General features: G+C 36.0%; 1 protein-coding gene across 2 annotated transcripts in view; it reads left to right on the forward strand.

The window, feature by feature from the left end:
• Positions 1 to 21,875, forward strand: part of LOC127555577 (histone-arginine methyltransferase CARM1-like) — a 242,669-nt gene that overhangs the window by 163,872 nt on the left and 56,922 nt on the right. For both annotated transcript variants that reach the window (XM_051987990.1, XM_051987980.1), the window contains exon 5: positions 10,231 to 10,341. In XM_051987990.1, coding sequence (XP_051843950.1) covers positions 10,231 to 10,341 — 111 coding nt within the window. The remainder of the gene's footprint in view (positions 1 to 10,230; positions 10,342 to 21,875) is intronic.

A 21,875-nucleotide genomic window follows, 5' to 3' on the forward strand; every position in this document is an offset into this window, starting at 1 on the left:
TCCTTTTATTTCAAATCCAAATATCTTTCCATTACCCTACCTAGGCTCTCAATAACTTGTTTCTATATAACTTTTTTTTATTAATATGGTTGTTATAAGTGTGAGGATTTGGGAAAATATTTTTTTTGTTTTGAGAGAACAGGGAAGTGGGGAGTCTTCTGACTGCATTGCTATGAGAAACTATTTGTGAGGAAGCAACTTCTGTTGATTCACATCTACAACTGTTATACAGTCTGTCATTTTAGAGAATTGACTTTGGGTTTTGAGAGTACTTATTCAGGATCTCATAGGTAGTTCATGTCAAAGTTAAAACTTGAACACACAGCCAATAATTGTAGAAGCAGTCACTACATGTTCATGAAGCACTTGCTTATGTGCCAGGCATTGTGCTCGGTCTTCTAGATTCTGAGACTATCTCTATTCACTGCACCATATTACCTTTCTACTATTATTAAAAATAATCCTAACTTCTAACATTTACATGGAGCACTTTATATACATTAAATCCTTTGGTTTTACAGTAATCTTGAGGTAGGGCCCACAGGTAGAATCCTATACAGTCTCAGGGCTTAAAGTGCATACCAAACTTTACTTCCCCTAGTGACCTTTACTCTGCCCACATTCACATAATTCCTGATTAGAGTTGTGCTATTCTAGGAGTTCAACCCAAATTTTTGGATTTCAAAACTCAAACCTCTTAATTTTTTTCATCCCAAAATACTCTGTTTTACACACACACACACACACACACACACACACACACACACACATACACACACACATACATACACACTATACTACACTACACTGACACACAATTGCAGTACATCTTTTCTTTCTAATCTTTAACCACACATTCCATTTACTCCAAGCAAAAAAACCCATGCTTCACATCTCATATACCCTTGGACACACATTCATTTTCTCTCCTTTCCTCTTCTCTCCTATCTCTGTTTTTCTGTGTCTATATATATGTATCTCTATCTCTCTGTTTCTCTTTGTCTATATCTCTCTCTCCCTCGCCTCCTTCCTTCATCCCTCCCTCCCTCCCTTTTACTGTCTCCTCTTTCCTTCCTGTCTATCTGTCTCTGTCTCTCTCTCTCTCTCTCTCTCTCTCTCTCTCTCTCTCTCTCTCTCTCTCTCTCTCCCCTTCTCTTTCCCTTCTTCCCTCCCTCCCTCCCTCTTGCCTTTCTAATCTTAACATATACCTTCCTTAATTCTTTGACCCCAAGGTCCTCTGCAACAATGCTCATGTCATACATGCAATACATTTGTATGTTATCTCCCTAGTATAATGGAAGTCCCTGAGAGTGAGCAATTTTTTCTCTTTTTTTGACATTGTATCCCTAGCACTTAGCACAGTATAAATCATAGCATTACTCAATAAATGGGAAGGTTCATTTCCATACTGCCTACAGAATTTAGGACATGACTTTCAGGCAGCTGCGGATCCCCACTGCCAGCCACATCCAGTTGCCTTCTATTTAAGCAAGGAATCCCCAGAGTCTGATCCAGGACCACTTACCTAGCTTTTCTAGGTAAGTGTGGAATTTTCCTTCTCATGTAAACTTTTAATGGCATGTGTTATTTTGAAAAATGTGCTGAATTTTAAGTAAGAGGATACATGGGTTCAAATCCCTTCTCTAACATTTATTACTTGAATGACCTTGGATAAAATGATTTAACTAACCTTCTTGGATCTCAATGTCTTCAACTGTAAAATGAGAGAGTTGAACTAGGTGGTGCTCTGACCTTATGAATTTAAATGCATACCACTGTCCTTCCATATCTGGAGGGGGAGGTGTTTAAAGCCAAATCTAAAAGGAGAGATATAAATTTATGATCCAACTAGAACTTCATCAAATTTGCACTGACCACCAGCCACCATAGCTTTAAGGGTCCATAATTTTATTCAGCTTATTCAGCATCTACCATGGCTAAGAAAAGAGTTAGTATGCTGGAAACAGTCCCTGATAGTGCAGGGGTGATATTACTAACAGCCTATCCCTAGGAAAAGGCCAAAAATCTATCTTCAGTAATTCCTCAGTTAAAATGTAAATGCCATTTCAGGCCATCTCTTTAGAGGTCTGATTTTCCCTGGGGATCTCATTTGGCTTCTAGTTTGGGAGGATAATCTTCTCCCATGACATGAACCTCCCTATCCTGTGCCCCCAGACCTCTCCAACATGACCAGCCTCTTGACAACTTTCCAGTGGCAAAATGAAAAACGGGCTCAATAAAATCTGGGCCTAGGATAAAGAAATGAGATTAGGGGCACTGTGATGGCCCCAAGCCCTCTTCTGCTACCATATGAAAGAGCATGACAGTGTTAGCTGTCTTAATAGCCACTTGTCTCCTTTAGTCTTAAAAATCCAGTCTATCTACATTTGAAGCTATGGGCTTTCATCAGAGCCAACATTTCTCATGAAGGATTGTTTTGTTTTGTTTTCTCTGTGGATTCTGGACATAGTCAAGAGAGCAGAGATATCACATTGGAAGTTGCTGTGTTTTATTCCATATGCATATCGGCTCTCAAAACTGTCTCCCATTCCTATCTCAGTTTCACGATGGTATTTCCAAGTATTTGAGTTTCGTGTGCCAAGTGAAATAATAATAATAATGTCTCATATTTCTATGACACTCTAGGGTTTAAAATTTTTTCCTCATCATTTAGGAGGTAGGTAGTGCAAGGATTATTATTAAACCCATTCTACAGATGAGGAAACCAGTTCATGAAGTTTAGTTAAATAACTTGATCTTAGTCATGTCAGTATTGAATTTTAGAATTGTAACTTGAATTCAGATCTTTCTGACTTTTTTGATTTTCTAAATAGCTAAATGAATACACACACACACACACACACACATCCATATTAAAAAATGAAAGTGTTATGAATCTAAGCTTAAAAAATTTTAATGAAAGCAAAATCCTATTTCATTCCTGCTCATAAATTTGACAAGCATTTTATTATGATTACACTAAGCGGAAACTGAGCTATCTTGATGTGACTTAAAAGACATGGTTCAAATACCAGTTAACTATGTGATCTAGAGCAATCATTACATCACTCTGCACCTCCATTCCTTCCTCCATTCGGTGACAGAAATGGATTAAATGTCCTTTAAGGGCCCTTTTTGTCCTAAATCCTATCTGTGACTTAAGTGCAGAAGCATTTAAAAGTGACTAGGAAGATAGTATCCAAAATATTTCATTTTGTGCTGAGGAATATTTTAGAAAAGGCAATGGGTGTTCCATCTTTTCTCAAAGCTATTTATTACAGTCCATGTATCATGTTTTGCCCCCCTGAGATGCAGTCATGTGTGATCTTGCAATGGACCATGGCTGCATGAATAATGATTTCCACTGGGTAGGTGGTAGAGAGCTGTTTGTTGATATTTTTATGAGCACGGCCAGCTTCATAGCAAATTACTGGGATTGGGTGGCATTTTTACTTGGCCATGCTGCTAATCACCCAAAGCCCTGAGAAACAGTAAGGGATAAGGCAACAGCTGTAGAATTAATGTAACAGAGTACTGTGGGCACATTACTCACAGCATGTTCTCCCAAACTAATGGCACTGTATCTATGTCAACACTGCATGATCCTGGTGTAAGGACCCTGGATAGTTCCTATCTGTGGTTGGCTTGTTTTTATGTGCTAAAAGAGTCAAAAAACTTAAACTTCATTTGCCTGGAAAATGTTTACAAAATAATTCTTTGCTTTTCTTCTATTCAAAACTTCATTGACTTCGATATTTGTAGGGTTTTTTTTATATTGAAGGAAAATGGACAAATACAATTCATGTAACAAGTATGGATTGGAGGCAAGTTAGATCTTGATTCATCTATCGAAAACTGGAAAGGGATTCAGAGAATTCTCTCCTCCTCTGTTAATCAGAATCTGAAGATATGATGAAAATATAAGCAACAGATTCTTTATCCCCTTTGGGTATGTTAATGTCTCCAGAGAACAGTTAGCACTATAGCTCGTAGCTCCCCGAGACATGTAGTCTTCAGAAAATCACTTTAACTTCTCTGAAGCTCATCTGTGGCTCATTATTTCTTCAGCTGTGATTTGGGGACCATAGTTGTACTGCCTCCTCCATGAGATTCTTTCTTGTGGGGAGAGATATAGTGAGATAATGGATATAAAATGCTTTGCAAACCTAAAAACACTAAATAAATGTCAAATATTTTAATCATCCCCATGATGGCCCTTAAATTATGACATATTTTCTTGATGTGTTTGCTCCCAGTTTCCATATTCTTAAAAACCATGTCCACTTTCTTAGCAATGTGAGTTAAATTTCTCTAAGCAATGGTGATAATTAGGGTCAGTGTCTTTCCTTTGGAATCAGTTTTCAAGACATTTCTAAAAGAGAAAATTCCCATCTCTGTTAGTAATGAGAAGGAAACAGATAGACTTTCACAGACAATTGTCAACCACAGTTGAAATAACCAGTTACATAGTTGATCAAGTTATATAGAGCTGGGGGAGCAAACTGTAATAGAAACAGGGAAACTATAGATAAGGATCCACACATTAGTTTTAAAATGTAATACTACTTTTGTTTTATTGTATTTCTGTTTATTTTGCTAAGTATTTCCCAATTCCATTTTAATATAGCTCGGATGCATTCAGGGTCACATGCTGACCCCTGTGATATAGGGTATAAAAGATCCTACTATGCTTATGACTTGTTGATTAAACAAAACAGTGGATTTTGTAAGGCAAAACACATACCTAAAGAGTCTCCTTTTACAGGATGTCTTTCAGGAATATAAAAATATAGGTAAGTCCCTAACATATGCAAGTAGAGGTAACTTTTTTCCATGATTTCCTGAATATCAATGAAAGCATCACAAAAGGGAATGCATCATGTCTATTATTTTGTTAATATCTATCGTGGAGGATTTCATGCATAAAGTCTAAATGTAAAATCTCTCATAGATGGTGAGGTTTTCCAGGTGTTCCTTTTGTATAGGACATTGTACATATTGCATGAAGCCCAAAACCATAACAGTTCTTAGGAACTCAAAACTAAATGGGTAAAAATGTATTTTCCAGATTATGATATACTATTGAATTAACAACCTATTGAGATAGTTTATCAATACATACAATTTTAGGTGGGAACTGCAGAGAGGGATGATAGATTGAATAGGAGGAGGAAAATGGGTTGCATTATTGGTAGAATTAGGCATAATATCGTTCACTTTGATTACATAACCGACACTTTTGCTTTTCTAAAATGTGTCTTTTATTATTTTGTTTTGCTACTTTTCACATATAAATCATTGGTTACAATATGCTTCTTTTTCCAAATGTATATCTATGTGAGGCCAGATTATCTTCAAATTCTTCATCCAAAATAACATGCTGCAATAGATTGAATGTAATAGCAAATATAACAATCTCTTTCTCTTCTACTAAGCCAGACATTGACGTGATTTGCAAAGAGATATGAAATAATGCTTCTTCTCATTTATATTTTTTGTTTTGGAAATTTGCTTTTTCATTTTCATGTTATTTTGTGTTAACATAATGGGGTTTATTGTCAACAAATGAATTAATATTTTTAAATTATCAGCTTGAATTTCTATTAGAATAAATATAAATATATCTAACCAAGATAACCAAAATCTTTGTGGAGTCATTCATAATTTTAAAGAGTGTAATGGGGGACAGTCAAAAATATGAAAAGGCTGCTTTCAGAAGAGGTAACCAAAGCTATCTATGATCATACAAAAATGCTCTAAATCACTTTTGATTAAAGAAGTATAAATTAAAACAACTCTGAGGTAACACCTCATATCCATCACATTGACTTATATGATGAAATAGGAAAATGATAACTGTTGGAGAGGATGTAGGAAAATTGGAACATTGGTGCATTATTGGTAGAATTATGAATTGATCCAACAATTCTGGCAAGCTTTTTGGGATTATGCCCACAGGCTTTAAACTGTGTAAACCCTTTGATTGAACAATACCATTTCTTGGTCTATTTTCTAAAGATATCCTCCCCAAAAGGGAAAAGGCTCTACTTGGACAAGAAATATTTATAGTAGTTCTTCTTATTGTGGCTAGGAATTGGAAGTTGAGGGAATGCCCATAAATTGGGGAATGGCTGTACAAGTTGTATAAAGTGATTGTGATGGAATATTATTGTGCTATTAAAAATGAGAAGCAGGATGATTTCAGAAAGACCTGTAAAGACATGTGAACTGAAGCCAAGTGAAGTGAGCAGAATTAGGAGAACATTGTACATATTAATAGTAATTTTGAACAATGAAAAATTATGAATGACAGATATCCTCAGCAATACAATCCAAGACAATACCAAAAGATTCAAAATGAAACATACTATTCATCTACAGAGAAAGAACTGATATTGTCTAAATACAGACTAAAGAATACTATTTTTCTCTTCCTTCTTTCCTCTCTTTCTTTTTGTTGTTGTTTTAGTTTTCTTTTAAAAATTACTAATATGGAAATGTTCTACATGATTACACATGTATAACCTAAGTCAGATTACTTGCCATCTCAGTGTGGGATGAGGGGAAGGAGAGAGAAAGAAATCGAATTTTAAATTCAAAACTTAAAACAATACAAAATCTTTAAAAATTGTTTTAACATGTAATTGGAGGAAAATAAAATATTATTTTAAAAAATAGTGTAATGGGGTCTTGAGATAAAAAAAAGTTTGAGAACCACTGCTCTAATAACATAATAGGGTAAGTCTTTCATTGAGGTTTTATAGAAAATTATAGAAGAGAATGGTGCAGGATAAGAAGGCGTAACTGGGTTCTCACATCAGCAAACTCATACATCATTCTATCAGTTTTATTTTTCTTCTGAAGAAATCCAGATCCTTTTGATGAATCTCTTAAATCTACTCTTCTCTCACTGTGATCCTGACACAAAAGGTATGTTGATATGGGTGTGGAGAGAAAGAGAAAGACAGACAAACAAAGACACAGAGAGAGAAAGACAGAGAGATGACTGGAATCAAGAAACTTGAAGATTTTAACAATTTCTCCCAAACAAATCACTTCCTCTGTGGTTAACCTTGTATCTTGAAACAAGAAAATATTTTAGTCCAAAGGAATGAATGCCAAAGTGATTGCTCTGCCCAGTATCTGTCCTAGAAATATCAAAACAGCTATCCCAAAGAGGAAAGAGTCCAAGAAGTGTAATAAAAGAGCTAAATGATCCCTAAAGTTAGACATAGTCAAGGCCAGGCTCTGAAACTTTTACCAATTGCTTATGCCTCAGTTTTCTCACCTATAGATGAAAGGGTTGGATTGTGTGATCTCTAAGCTTCCTTCATGCTCTGAATCCTATGGTTAATGGACCAAAGCTCCTAAATTGCTGCTGAAATAGAATCTCAATCTGCGATGTCAGCTCTATTATAATTTATAGCCTTGTAAATTATATTCATTCTTTCATGTAAACAAATCCTTTCTAACATTTTAATGCTGCCAAAGATATTTACTTAAGATCATCATAGACTTTAGAGCTGAAAGGGGGCCTTATTAGATCATCTAGATCAGAGATTCACAAATTACTACTGCTCCATGAGCTAAGAATGGTTTTTACATTTTTAAATAATTGCATTTCAAAATATTAAAAAAAAAAAACTAGGGCAGCTAAGTGGCGCAATAGATAGAGCACCAACCCTGAAGTCAGGAGGACCTAAGTTCAAATTTGTTCTGAGACCCAACACTTTCTAGCTGTGTGACCTTGGGCAAGTCATTTAACCCCAATTGCCTCAGCAAAAACAAACAAAAAAATGAATAAACAAAAATATAAATATAAAAAACTATTCTTTGGGAGCATCTAGGTGGCGCAGTAGATAGAGCACTAGTTTTGAAGTCAGGAGCACTTGAGTTTATTTTTTTAATAGCTTTTTATTTGCAAGTTATATGTATGGGTAATTTTACAGCATTGATAATTGCTGAAACTTTTGTTCCAATTTTTCCCCTCCTTCCCCTCATCCCCTCCCCTAGATGGAAGGATGACCAGTAGATGTTAAATATATTAAAGTATAAATTAGATATACAATAAGTATACATGACCAAACCGTTATTTTGCTGTACTAAAAGAATCGGACTCTGAAATATTGTACAATTAGACTGTGAAGGAAATCCAAAATGCAGGCAGGCGAAAATATAGGGATTGGGAATTCAATGTAATGGTTCTTAGTCATCTCCCAGAGTTCTTTCGCTGGCTATAGCTGGTTCAGTTCATTACTATTCCATTGGAACTGATTTGGTTCATCTCATTGCTAAAGATGGCCAGGTCCATCAGAATTGATCATCATATAGTATTGTTGTTGAAGTATATAATGATCTCCTGGCCCTGCTAGTTTCACTCAGCATCAGTTCGTGTAAGTTTCTCCAGGCCTTTTTGAAATCGTCCTGTTGGTCATTTCTTACCGAACAATAATATTCCATAATATTCATATACCACAATTTATTCAGCCATTCTCCAATTGATGGGCATCTACTCAGAGCACTTGAGTTTAAATCTAGCCTCAGACACTTAATACTCAGTAGCTTTATGATTCTGGACAAGTCACTTAACCTCAATTGTCTTAAACAAACAAACAAATGGATAGATAGATAAATAGATAAATAAATAAATAACTATTCTTTGCACTAGACAAACATGCCTGGATTTGATCTTCAAGTAATTTGCTGATCTCTGATCTAGCTTAACCCCACAGTTTTACAGACAAGGAAAGTAAGACTTATAGATGTTCAGTAGCTTGCCTGGGATAACCCACATCATAAATGGCAATCAAGATTTGAACTGTCTTCAAATCTGGCATATTTTCCATTTAACCAAGTTGACTTCTCGTGACTATTTGCTATTATTGCTAATGGAAGAGAGGGCAAAGAATTATTTAATGCTGTTTTGAGGAGAAAAATTAAAAAGCCCTTTCTTAGATTGGTGGTATGTATACAGAGAAGATTAGAGGGAAAGGGGGAGTATTAAAACCATGAGAAAACTTTCAATTTCTCTTTTTTTAAATTCTACTGAAACGCCACAAAATTCTGTTGACATCATCATAAATTTCGCTTACATGTGTTTCTTGTACATGTGTAGTTCTTACAGTTACAAAATGGCACATTCCATAGTAAAAAGCCAAAGTATGAAGAATGTCAAAGCAGTTAAGGTTTCATAATCACATATAAGTATACACTCATGTCAAAGGCATCCTTGACTTTGCACAGAAATGTTTGCACAAAAAGGTTGTGTCATAGTCCTAACAGCATTAAGGTCCAAATAAAGATAGATAAGCTTCCTCCCTCTCTAAGAGATTAGTACCCACCAGCAACAGAGCTTCCTGAAGGAAAAAAAAATCATATCATCTCTCAATTTGTTCAGCTTACAAAGGGGATCTTGATTTCCTTTTCCCATCAATTATTTGGGAATTTGAATATTATTGAAACCAACAAATTTTAGGGAGAAAAATTAACTCTTCAAAGAGACCTTACTTCTCATGGATTATTTCATCTCTAAAAGCCTCACTTTCTTCATTTATATAATGAAGATAATATTCTACTAATCTCATGGGATCATATGTTTAGACCTGGAAGGGATCTTCAAGCCCATCAAATCCAAACTCCTCATTTTATAGATGAGGAAACTGAGACATAGAAAAATTAAGTGACTTACCCAGAATAATACAACTAATAAAGTGAGGTAGGATTTTGATCTTTCTGGCAGCTAAGTGGTACAAAAGATAAAGTACTGGACCCGCAGCCCAAAAGACTCAATTCAAGTCCAACTTCTAGTGCTGTTATTTTGACTAAGTCATTTAACCTCCTTTGGCCTTAGTTTCCCCATCTGTAAAATGAAAGTAATCATCACATTTTTTACTAATGCTATTTTGAGGGGAAAAAATGAGGATATTTGCAAAGTGCTTTTGTGAACTTCAGAGTGCTATATAAATGCTAGCTGTTTTATCATCATCATCATCATTATTATTTCTGATGTCAGGTCTAGTGTACTGTTTACTAAACCATAAGGTTTCCTTAAGAAAAATACTAATAAACCTTCAAAGCTTGTAAATGTGAGTTGGAATGGTTGTTTACTATGGAAATCCTGAAAAAAACCCAAATAAAAAGTGCCTATAACATATAATTTATTTGTAGGTATTTGATTACATCCTCCTTCCCCCCCCCCCATTTCCTTCTGTCTTCCCCCTCTTATTAAAGGTGGTCCTAGATGTTGGCTGTGGATCTGGAATTCTTTCCTTCTTTGCTGTGCAGGCTGGAGCTAGGAAAGTATATGCTGTAGAAGCCAGTGCTGTAGCCCAGTATGCTGAGGTAAGTGCATTCATTCTCTCTAGGGTCAAGGCTTTGAAGGTTCTAGAGCATCTTGTACAGTGTAGCTAGTTCAAAATAACAAGAATAATAGGAGACTTAAACACCAAGTTCTGATGCTTCCAGCTGACCCTTTCTTGGGAGGCATCTTTCTTTGATTTGTATAATGAACATGAAAATCATTTTGCAATGGTTAGGAAGTAAATGCAACAAAATTACAAAGAAACCCTCTTCTGATTTAACTAATGAAAGGGCTCCTTCTCATTTTTTAAATAATGAAACTGGCTGAGAATCCTAAACAGGGACAGTAAGTATGTTTGGTTTGGTTCTTGTTGGGGTCTGTGATATTATGGGTGGAAGGGACTTTATGTGAGAAAACTCCTCTATAAACACAATATCTGAGATGAGCTTTGAACCCAGATCTTCTTAACACTGAATTTAGCACTTTATTCACTATACTCTAAGGTTTCTGTACAGTAAAACAGTTAACAACTGGATTGTAGCTTTAATAGACTTAGAAAGGTGCTTGAGGGCCCTGTCAAGTTAAGCCACATGTCTGGCGATCACACAGCTGAGATATTTCAATAACAGGAATAAAATCCAGGTCTTCCTGACTTACAAATGGCTAGCACTTGGCGTCGTTCCTAAGATGTAGTAGGTGGTTAATAAATGTTTGTTAAATTGAACTGAATTAAAGGCCTAGAGTCCTATCAGAAAGGGAGAGGTAGGAGGTGCTGAACATGAGTCCCATCCCATCTCAATATTGTCATCAACTATGCAGTACAAGTCAAAATAAAGAGGAAGGAAACAAGTGTTTTATTTAGCACCTACTACATACCAGGTATTGTGTTAAGCACTTTTACAAATATTATCTCATTTATTCCTCATAGTAAATGGGAAGTAGGTGTTAATAATAATAACATTATTAACAAAATGATTAATTATAATGTTAACATAATATTATCATATCAATTAATAATATATATTATTAATATTGACATAATTATAATATTGTTAGCATAATAATAATATTATTAACTGACTGATGTCAGTCATCCTAAGTCTAGCATCCCATCTCTCATCACCATGCACTGGCACCTGAACCCCCATACCTGGAACGTACTCCTTCCTCATTTCAGCCTCACAAAAACCTTGTAGTCCTTCAGCCTCAATTCAAGTACCTCTTCCTTATTCTCGTCACTTCAGTTATGAGTACTCTTACTCTTTTTTATTTATTCTAGTCTTCAGTGTTCTTAATGGTATTGCAGAAAAATATTCACTTGCTTTTCCATTTATCCAAGCCCTCACCAATTAGACTCTCCTAATTTTAGGCAACTCCTACTCCCCCAGTTTCATTTAACAGTCAAATTAGCTTTCACAAGAGAATGTTTATTTTAAAGGTATAGCAAGAACAAATTTAAAAACATTAGGGAAGAGGCACAGAAGCATAATCTTCATAACATATTTATGAACATATTCATAGCAATTTATATCTTAAAACATCTCAGTTTCTGAGACATGGAGGGCATTAGGTTCATAGATTAACTCAGTGCCTACTAACCAGTACATGGTTCTACCAAGTTCAAAGTCCAAAGACTCCTTTTTCTGGCATTGAAGCATTCATGCTTCTCAGGAGCTTGCCTGCTGGGCTGATGTAACCCCCAGCCTGGAACTGTGCCTTCAAAGTCGTCATGGCTGAAACTCCCAGATTTGGGGGCCTCTATTGCCCCTGCCTCATTCCAGAAGTTTAGGGGAAAATGAAACAGGCCAAAACCTCAAGCTCATTTCTTGAGTCATGAGATCTAAAGCCTCATTAGGGTGAAGAAGAATAGACCTTCCTTCTCCCAGGGAAGAGGGAAGCTTCCATCAGGTGGAACGACTATGGGCCTTAATTTTCAACTCTGTAAAATAAGAGAATTGAATTAGATGATCTCTGAGGTCCCTTCCAGCTGTTAAACTATGAACTTGTGATTCCATAAGCCTCTTACCTTACTCATTAATGTGCCATATGCTGTCTTATCTCTGGACCTTCATTGATATATATTTTACATGGAACAGGTGCTCCATGTTGAATTTTCAGAGAGGAGTTAATAAGATGATTCCTCTAGAGTTTAATCTATAGCATTTTGGGTCAGGGATCTGTTTCTAGTATACCAGGTACTTGCCCACTTTCCTCAAACAATATCCATTTTTGTAAGTATTTTGAGTTTATTGCCAGAAAAAGAAAGGTATAGAAATTCCTAAAAACTAACAGCAAGATATAAAGGAAAAGTTGACCTACAGCCCATCAGAATGAGTGGGTAAATAGGTTGCCCCTAAAGGATGCTTTCTTGAATCTGTGGGAACTACCACTGCAGATACTGTATATTTTTAGGTGGAAATTGATCCAGCAGACATTTAATTTTTCCCCTAGAGGCTTCATTAAAAAAAAAAGATAAAATTACAACAGGAAAAAATGGGCCAATTTAGCAATGATATACAGTTTCTGGATTCTAATCAAAACTTCTCATCTGAATTCTCCTTCTTATATTAGTCTCATATGTGCTAATGAAATGGACTGTCTTCAAAAGACACCAAATTCAAATTTTATTGTACCCTATAGCATAGCTTTTTTTAAAAAAAATTATTTTTTATTTTTTTTATTATAGCTTTTTATTGCATTGACAATTGCCAAATCTTTTGTTCCAATTTTTCCCCTCCTTCCTCCCCCTTCCCCGCCCCCAATGGCAGGTTGACCAATACATGTTAAGTATAGCATAGCTTTTTACTGTGTGCTTTCACTAACCAAGGGAAGCTGCATGGAGGAGGTAGAAGTGGTGTTTGAGCTGGGCCTCAGAATGTGGGTAGGAAACAAGTGTGGCTCTTTTCTAGCTTCTGAAATCCCATATTTTTCCCTCTTTCTAATATATAACTATTCTCGAGAAGTTTTAGTATAGTTGCAATGATTTCTCCATTGGGAAAATGCGGCTACTTTTGACCTGAATACTATTTGTAGCAGCTACAAATTTAATATATAAATTTGGTAAAACTTGGAGACTAAAGGATAGAGTTAGGTTTGTGGGAACTGTGATTTCTACCTTTATGTACTATTGCTCCATGTTGGGTTTGTCCTTTGCAGATCTGGTCTGTATTTGCTCTATTCTCACTAAAGTTTCCCATCTCTGTTATTGATGATGTCCCTGTTGTTCTCTATGGTTGGTGGTTGCTTTTTATATACATTTCTTTAATATATATATATAGGCTCATAAATGTTAGCACTGGAAGGGAACTATCTAACCTGTTTTCTTTATTTCAAAAAGAAAGTGAGACCTAAAGAGGTAAAATAACTTGTCCCAAGTGATTGGGTTATATTAATATAAGACAGGAGAAGGTAGTAAGTGAGTGTGCCTTTAGAGAGATGGATTCAGGAATAACAGAGTTCAAATTTAGCCTCAGATACTTACTAAATGTGTGACTCTGAGGGACTTCTGATGGTCTCAATTTCAGTTGCAAAATGGGAATAATAATAGCACCTTCCTTCCAGGATTGTTGGAGAATCAAATGAAATAATTTTTAAGTGTTTATTATGGTGCCTGGAACATTAGAAGTATTATATAAATGCTAGTGATAATTTATTATTATTTAAATAAGGGCCTTTCACTATTTTCTCTATATGTTTTCTCTCCCTCTTGATCTTGACAATCCCCATGGGTTCAATTATTATTTCTTTGCAGATAATTCCTGGATCTAATTTCTGCATCCAGTCCTAAACTCTCTCCTGAGCTCTAGTCCTAATCACTAAACCCAGTGTTCTTCCCACTATGCTAAACTTACCATAAAATATTAATACCTTCTGGAAGGCTTAAGAAACTTAATTATCTGAAAAGACTTTTTATCAGCTCATTTTCTCTTCTAGAACAATCCAGTACCATCTTGTCAGACATCTTTTAAGCACCAATGATGGTCAAAGGTTTATGCTAGATATTAGGAAGAAAATGAAAAAATAACTCCTGTCCTTAAGGAGTTCACTCCATATTACTTACCACGCAAGTCATGAGCCATAAGCTCAAAGGAGAAAAGTGAAGTGACTTGGCCAAGGCATTAAATCTTTCCCAAGCCAGGACTCTGATTCAATTTCCATGACTAAATTCAGTGTTCTTTTATTACACTGGACTACCTCTCAATGAGAGGAGAGACACTAGGAGAGTAACAGAGAGAAGATGCTTTAGATCACTCAAGTGCAGTTTGATTCCAAACATTCTCCCTCCTCTAGTCTTTTCCTCTCCTTAAATTAGGGCTATGTGTACAGTATTGATGATAAAAAATAAGGGTACTCAGAACATGTGAAACATGCATTTATAAAGCCAGTAGTTCACATTATTGAGGAAATACAAAGTTTGGTAAGAAAAGATTCCTGTACTTAGAGCTCACAGACTCAGAGGGAGAAAAGGTGAGCACAGCTAACTATAATACACATATTACTTGAAAAACCCACTTGAGAGTTTTCCAGGCAAATGCATTTGAGAGATGAGGTCATATCTGCATGTTTTTGGCAGAGATTTTTTTTTCTTGGCCAGAAACCAGCATCTCGTAGTCTTGGTCTAATGGTTTTGGGAGACCTAAATTCACTAATTTGCAGAGTTATACAAATTTTAGCAAGAGCTCATGGAATCAAGGTCAAAGCTGCTATCACCTTGCCAGTTTTTCTTCCATTCCCTAAATATATCCCTTGCTCCCTTCTCCCACTACACTTCTCCCATATGCCTTAAGCCTCTACTGAGCAGCTGTTAGCATCTGGCACATACATGTCCTTCACTTTCAGGTCAGCTGCTGACAATGAAGCTAAGGTTCTAACAGAACAAATGATGAGCAAACAGGGAGAAGGGGCCAGGGCCACCACCATCTGCCCACCCTGGGTAGGTGAATGAATTTAAGGAAGCAATCTAGAATTCTAACAATCTAAGCATTCATAGCATTTAGGAAACAGAGTCTGGAGACAACTGCTTTAAGCAGAACTAAATCTTCAAGTTGAAATTCCAGCTCCTCTAGACAGTTCATCAAGGAACAGGGAGCAAAGCAGCCTTCCTGTGCTTCAGGAAATTTATGTAAAGCACTTGAATAAACAGGAAGACAAGCCTGCCATGCATGAGGAAAGCCTGCCTACATTGGAGAATCCAGCTGGTGGTGGGATTGTCAGAGGCGTTATTCAAAATAGGCCAAGCGGAATATATGGGTTCATTTGTGCATAGTCCATTACAGGGAGAAAATCCCTTCAGGGATATAGCACCATGATTAATGTTGAGGGAAAGCTGTTTTGGAGAAGAATGTGAAATTCAGCATTCTTGCTGCTTCTATTTAGTACTCGGTTCATCTTCTGGAGAGGCGCAGGGAAGCCTCATTCATCTTATTCTATATATACCAGCAGAACATAAATTATAGAAAAAGGCAGTTTGGGTGTCCTACCAATTTGAGCACCAGTTAAGAGCACCTAGCATCTGGTCCCAAAAAGGCACCATTTCTAAGGGCACATTGCAATTAGCTTGCCTATAAAGAAAGTCTTTTTAGAGATTCCTATGGTTACCTCTTCTTTGAAACTTAAATTTTACTGGAAATAGGTATTATGATGCTTTCTTTACATATCCCAAATGATACCTGATCTAAAGTGTGAGGAGGCTCTTGGAGCAGCTCAGAAGTCATAAGATCAAAGGAAAAAAAAGTTAAGTAGCTTGCCCAAGATATTGAGTGCTGCCCAAGCCCGGATTCCAATTCAGACACCATGATTTTAAATGTAGTGCTCTTTTACTACACAAGGCTGCCTCTTGCTGAGAAATTATATACTGAGAGCAACAGAGAGGACACTTTAGATCACTGCTCAAATGGAAATGGAAGCTGATGCCAAAACATCCTCCTTTCTCTAGTCTTTTCCTCTCCTATAATAAGGAAACACTCCTAACATATTCTTTGATTACCTGCTGAGTTGCTGTAATTAAGGTGATCCCCAAATAGTATTTTATTTTGATTCCTAATCTGCTTGCATAACTGTTTCTCTGAAATATCCTGTCGAGCTGCATTAAAATCCTCATTAATACCCATTTTGATTTTTTTTCCTTTGTAGTATAGTGGTCAGAATACTGTACTGGATGCCAGAAAATTTGAGTTCAAATCTTCATTGGATTCTTACTGGCTTTGTCATCCTGAGCAAGTCACCTAACCTCTTTAAATCTAAAATGGAGATAGTAATCACATCTTCCTCACAATTATGAGAAGAAAATGAGATAATACTGATAGCAGATCTTAAAGGACTATGTAATTTCTAGCTATTGTTAGAAAACATTTTACCCAACCATTTTCCTCTAATTTCTGCTCCTTCTTTTGGGACCCCATTCGTAGCATACTATTTATATTGGCCTTTAACTGGGAAGCCCAGTACTTCATTGTCCTAATTAGAATAGGAGTTGTGTGAATATAAGCCAAGATAAAAGGACTTCTTTTTGGTGGGGACACAATATCTTCTTTCCCCTCCAGGATTTAAGGTTCATACACCCCTTGCAAACATAGTCTTAAATTTCTATTGCCCAAAAGCATTTTGTAGTTGATCTTCACCCACCTCTCCTAATCTCTGGCCATGGTCAACATTCTTGCTGACTTTGTCCAGTTTTGAAAATTGGATTGCCAAACTCTAATTTCTATAATAAAACAACGACTATAAATCACCCACCATATGCAAGGCACTGAATAATATACCAGGGGTGGGAAGGAAAAACTAAAACATGGGTCTCTCTCTTTGATAGCTTCTATCTTACAGTGCACTGATAAATGTTTTAAGGGGCTTCACCAACTTGCTTACTTTCTAGCCATGGAAATTGGAAATCTCTAATTTGGATAGTTTTGCTTAGAATAGTGCTGGATTTGAAATAGGAAACCTCAGTCTAAATTTCAACTGGCTGCAAACTAGCTCAAAAATCTAGAGCAAGTCAATTGACTAAATGTCAGATTTCTCACTTGTAAAACTCAATTCAGCAAATATTTAGTAAGTGTCTAGCATGTGCCAGGTACTGGGGGATTGTATTGAGAATACAAAGACAAAATTGAGAAATTTCTGCTAAGGACCCTCAACATTTGTACCCACAAGTAAGTTCAAAGTACCTACTAAGTAAATACAAAGTAATTTCTAAGAATAAAGCACTAACTGGGAAAATAGGGAGAGATCTAGGTAAGAAGTGGTATGTGAGCTGTATGGATTCTAAGAGATGTGGGTGATGGAGGAAGAGAATATGCCATGCATGGGGGTGACCACAAAGACACAGAGATGAGAGATAAGATATTGGTGACAGAGAACCACAATTATACATTTTAGGATATAATATGAGTGAGAGAAAGTTACATGAAATTGAGCTGAAAAGACAGACTTGAACCAGATTGTAAAGGGCTCTATATACCAAATATAAAGGAGTTTTTATTTTATCTTAGAGCCATTGAAGTTTCTTGAGCAAAGGAGGCACAAAGTTGACTTGTGTTTTAAGAGTATCATTTTGGCAGCTTATGAAATTTGGAGAGGAGAGAGTAAAAACTGGAAGTAGGAAACCATTTAGGACATTAGTACAATAACCTAGGCAAAGAGTGAAAAGAGCCTGACCTAGAATGGTAAGTGGAGAAAAGTAGAAGAAATGCAGAAGTTGTTGTGGAAACAGAATTGAGATAAAACTTGGCAACGATTGAATATGGGAGGAGAGGAGGGAAGAGTTAAAGATATCATTGAGGTAAAAAATCTGGGAAAATAGCATAGTGGTAGCCCTGACATAAATAGGGAAAATGGAGAAAAAGGGAATGTTTAGGTAGAAAAATATTGAGTACTATGGGTACTTTATATGTGTTATAAAATGCAAATTATCATTATTTTACAATATCTATTCTTATATATCCTTAAACCCATAGCCACTTCACTATTATTTTCTCATTTCTCTGAATAAGATAGAGCCTTTTCTTAAACCACATGCCTCTAGAGACTATCCAGAACATTACAGTCAATTTCTATTGGGGCAAAAGGGAAGGCAGAAAAAGTGAGAGAATGGAGCTGTGCCTTCAAAACTGTTCCACTTTAGTCTGAATAGGACATTGCTGTAAGTTTCCTTGACAAAACAAGCTAAGAACTGAAGAAAACTGATTTAAAGATGCCAGACTGAAAAGCCCTGGTTGTGTTTTTTTGGTGAGAAATGCTAAACTGAATATATATATTCATTCCTAAATTCCTTTAAAATGCTTCTGTTCTCTTGACATTATCTTTGCCTGCCCACCTCCAACATTCCCTTCTTTAGCCTGTGTGTGGTAAAGAAAGTTTCTCTTAATCAGCTCACTTTCACAAGGGGGAAAACCAAGTAGAAAATGTTACTTGGGATGAGGCTGCTCTACACAATAGCCAAAGAGCGGGTTGGTTCAAGTATGCAGTGCCTAACAGCCCATTTAAAGTTGTTTCTTTGGAGATAAATCAATGAATTTTAACTTTTTTTTAACTGAGTCAAACTGGTTATTTTACCAATTGTTCTTAGAGTGGTAGTTTTATCAGAAACCATCCATTGATTTTTCTCACCTGGGTTACTTTTTAATGATCTAAGAAACTAAAAAAAGCCTGAACACACATAGTCTCTCTCCCTTCCATCATTTTTCTCGCCCCCCCCCCACCATTTTCAGCCAATATGACTATTATCTATGAAGGTTTTCTTGCAAAAGAAAAATCTCTTCCTCTCAGGAAGCTGTAATAAGTTTGACTAGTTCTCTGGTGAAATTTTCATACTATGTGTGTTCCCTCAGTGTTGGGATGGCTTGAAGCTGACATGCTATTGTGGTTTCTTACTATCAGTGAGAGAGTTCACATAGCAGACAGTGAAACTACTTGTAAGTTGGCGGAAACTTAGATTGATTTGAAAATAAGGGCACGAAAGACCAACTTTCCTTGAAGCAGCTAGAGAAGCCTCATCTGTACGCCTGAACTTTAATCTTTGATAGAAATCATAAAATGCAATAAGACACATATAACTTTTTAGCTAAAGTTTGCTTACTTCTTGATACCTTCATAGATACAAAACCTCTCTTTCTTGGGTTTCTACCTCAGATCAAAATGATAGGAGACTGTTTTTTTCCACCACCATTACCAAAGGAGAAAACTATGTTTTTTTTTCCCCCCAGAGGCAAAGCTGCTAAAGCAGATAGTATACTGTGAAATGAAGAGGGGACTAGAATCATAAGATCTGATATCAAATCCCAGATGTGGCATTTTAACTTTATGATCCCAATTGGGCAAGTCAATCAACTCTCTCCGAGCTTTACTTTTCTCATCTGTAAAATGGGAATAAAAATACTCACAGGGTAATGAGAAAAAAAATCTTAAAGTGTTACACAAGGAGAAGTTGTTGCCTAGAGCTAGATATTTAGATAAACCTCTGGACATGAAATCTATCACTAGTTTATCAGACTGCAGAGCTTTATCACATCCATTTACTAATCATAAATTTCCTGTCCTATCCTGGACCACACAGGGCTACTTAGCTGTTTATTCAGTAATCGTTAATCTGATGAAATAAGGCATAAATCTGTGTTCAGAGAGAGGTTAGCTCTTGGTCCTCTCTTCCACACAGCATGTTCATTTTAACATAATTATCTTGGTTTTTTAGATCATGAAATTTATAGAACCAAAGGTAAGTCTTTATGAAGTAGAAAATGTCAGGTTCTATGGCAAGCTAGTGAAGCCCCTCCAATTACCCAGGATAGTTGGCTGCCATTTCTGCTGGTTACAGCTCTGATGGTAATGATATAGAAGAATTCACAGAATACCAAAAGATACCCACATAGCTTACTGCCATAGGAGAGTATACCTGCTTATTTCAGTATTTTAATGTTGAGCAAAGTAAATGATACAAGTTTGAGAAACAGATTAAGCCAAAGGTTTAATGATGATGACCCAGAAGCCTTATTTCTACTTATTAACAATGCTTTCTTCCCAAAACAAATAAAAAAACATGATGATACAGTGGAAAGAGCAATAAATTTGTAGTCAGGACACCTAGTTTCAAATTTCTCCTAAACTCTTTACTACTTGGGAAAGTTTGACCTCAGGCAAGTAATTTAATTTTCCTAGACCTCAGTTTCCTCATCTATGAAAGCAAGAAGAACAGGCAACCTCCAAGTTGCCTTTCCAACTCTTTCCAACAATACATCTGTGATCTAATGGTAAGATGTTGTTACATGAGAAGCACTGAGTAACATTACAAAAAATGAAATAAATACATCCTAAGAGACATAAATCAACTAGTTAATTTCATAAGCCATTAGGATAAGCTTTTTGTGCTCAATCAACTAATTAGAAAAATAGTGAAAATTGACAATACAACACAAGAAAAGGCAGATTAGATGATGATGTTGCAAATCATTTCAATGGCTTCAACTGACCTGTTCAAATTATGTGTCAGTGACAAAAGTTGGGAAATGCCAAAAGAAAATGTATTTGCTTCAGTTATTTTTTCCTATAAAAATTTAAGCTATGTAAAGGAGTTGTCACAGTGGGGTAATTTAAAGAACTCATATGTTACTTAACCATAAACTTTTTAAGTCCTTTCCAAGCAGAGGAACATAGCACCCAAAGGCTCATTGCTTTAGAATATAAACTTAAGTGTAAGATGTAATGGAAAAAGATGAAAGAAGATTCCAAGCAGTATTGTCTTCTAAAAGAGCAAAGAGAGATCTTTCCATGATATTGGACTGAGCCACTTCATTTCAAGAGCCTTCATGGATGACACTCACAGAAAAACAACAAATTTTTTAAATCCTCACTTTTGCTCCCTAATGCCTCAGTCTCTGAAAGAGAAGCAGCTCTTGAAAAGGCAAAGTTGAGAGAAGTGACTAGACTTAAGCAAGTTCTCAGTATAATCTGCTGAAGGTAATACAACCTGGAAGGCCTTGATGGGTTTTAGAAATATAGTATCTCAATGACAGATACCAAAAGAAAGTAGGAAAAAAAAGATTTTTATGAGGACATCAATAACTGGAAATCCACAAGCCTATCTTCTCATTTTGATAATTATCTAGCAGTTGGAGTTCACTAAGTGGTACAGTGGGTAGAGAACTGAACCTGAAGTTCACAGACCCAAGTTCAAATCCTGCCACAGACCCTTACTATCTCTTTGATTCAAGAAAAGTCTTTTTTTTTGCCTTGGTTTCTCATGTAGATAATGGGGATAATAAAAGCATCTACCTTCCAGAGTTGTTGGGAAAATCAAATGAGACAGTACTTTTAAAGTATTTTACAAACTTTAAAGTGCTTTGCAATATTTATAAAATACAAAATTTACCTATTATTATTACCTTTCCAAATGACAAAATATGTATTTCAGGAAATAATTCGAAAATATAAGAAAGGAACTGGCAGGCTTTCACAAACATCTTTAAAGCAAACTACATCTTTGTTTCATGGTTTGAAACTTATATGTTTTAGTGTCAGAAGAAAGAAGGGAAATACTCTGGTACATTGGTTTGGAGTCACACTTAATGCAGAATCATTCCTGGGT

Source organism: Antechinus flavipes, chromosome 1 (genome assembly GCF_016432865.1).
Source record: "Antechinus flavipes isolate AdamAnt ecotype Samford, QLD, Australia chromosome 1, AdamAnt_v2, whole genome shotgun sequence".
Classification (NCBI taxonomy): Eukaryota; Metazoa; Chordata; class Mammalia; order Dasyuromorphia; family Dasyuridae; genus Antechinus; species Antechinus flavipes.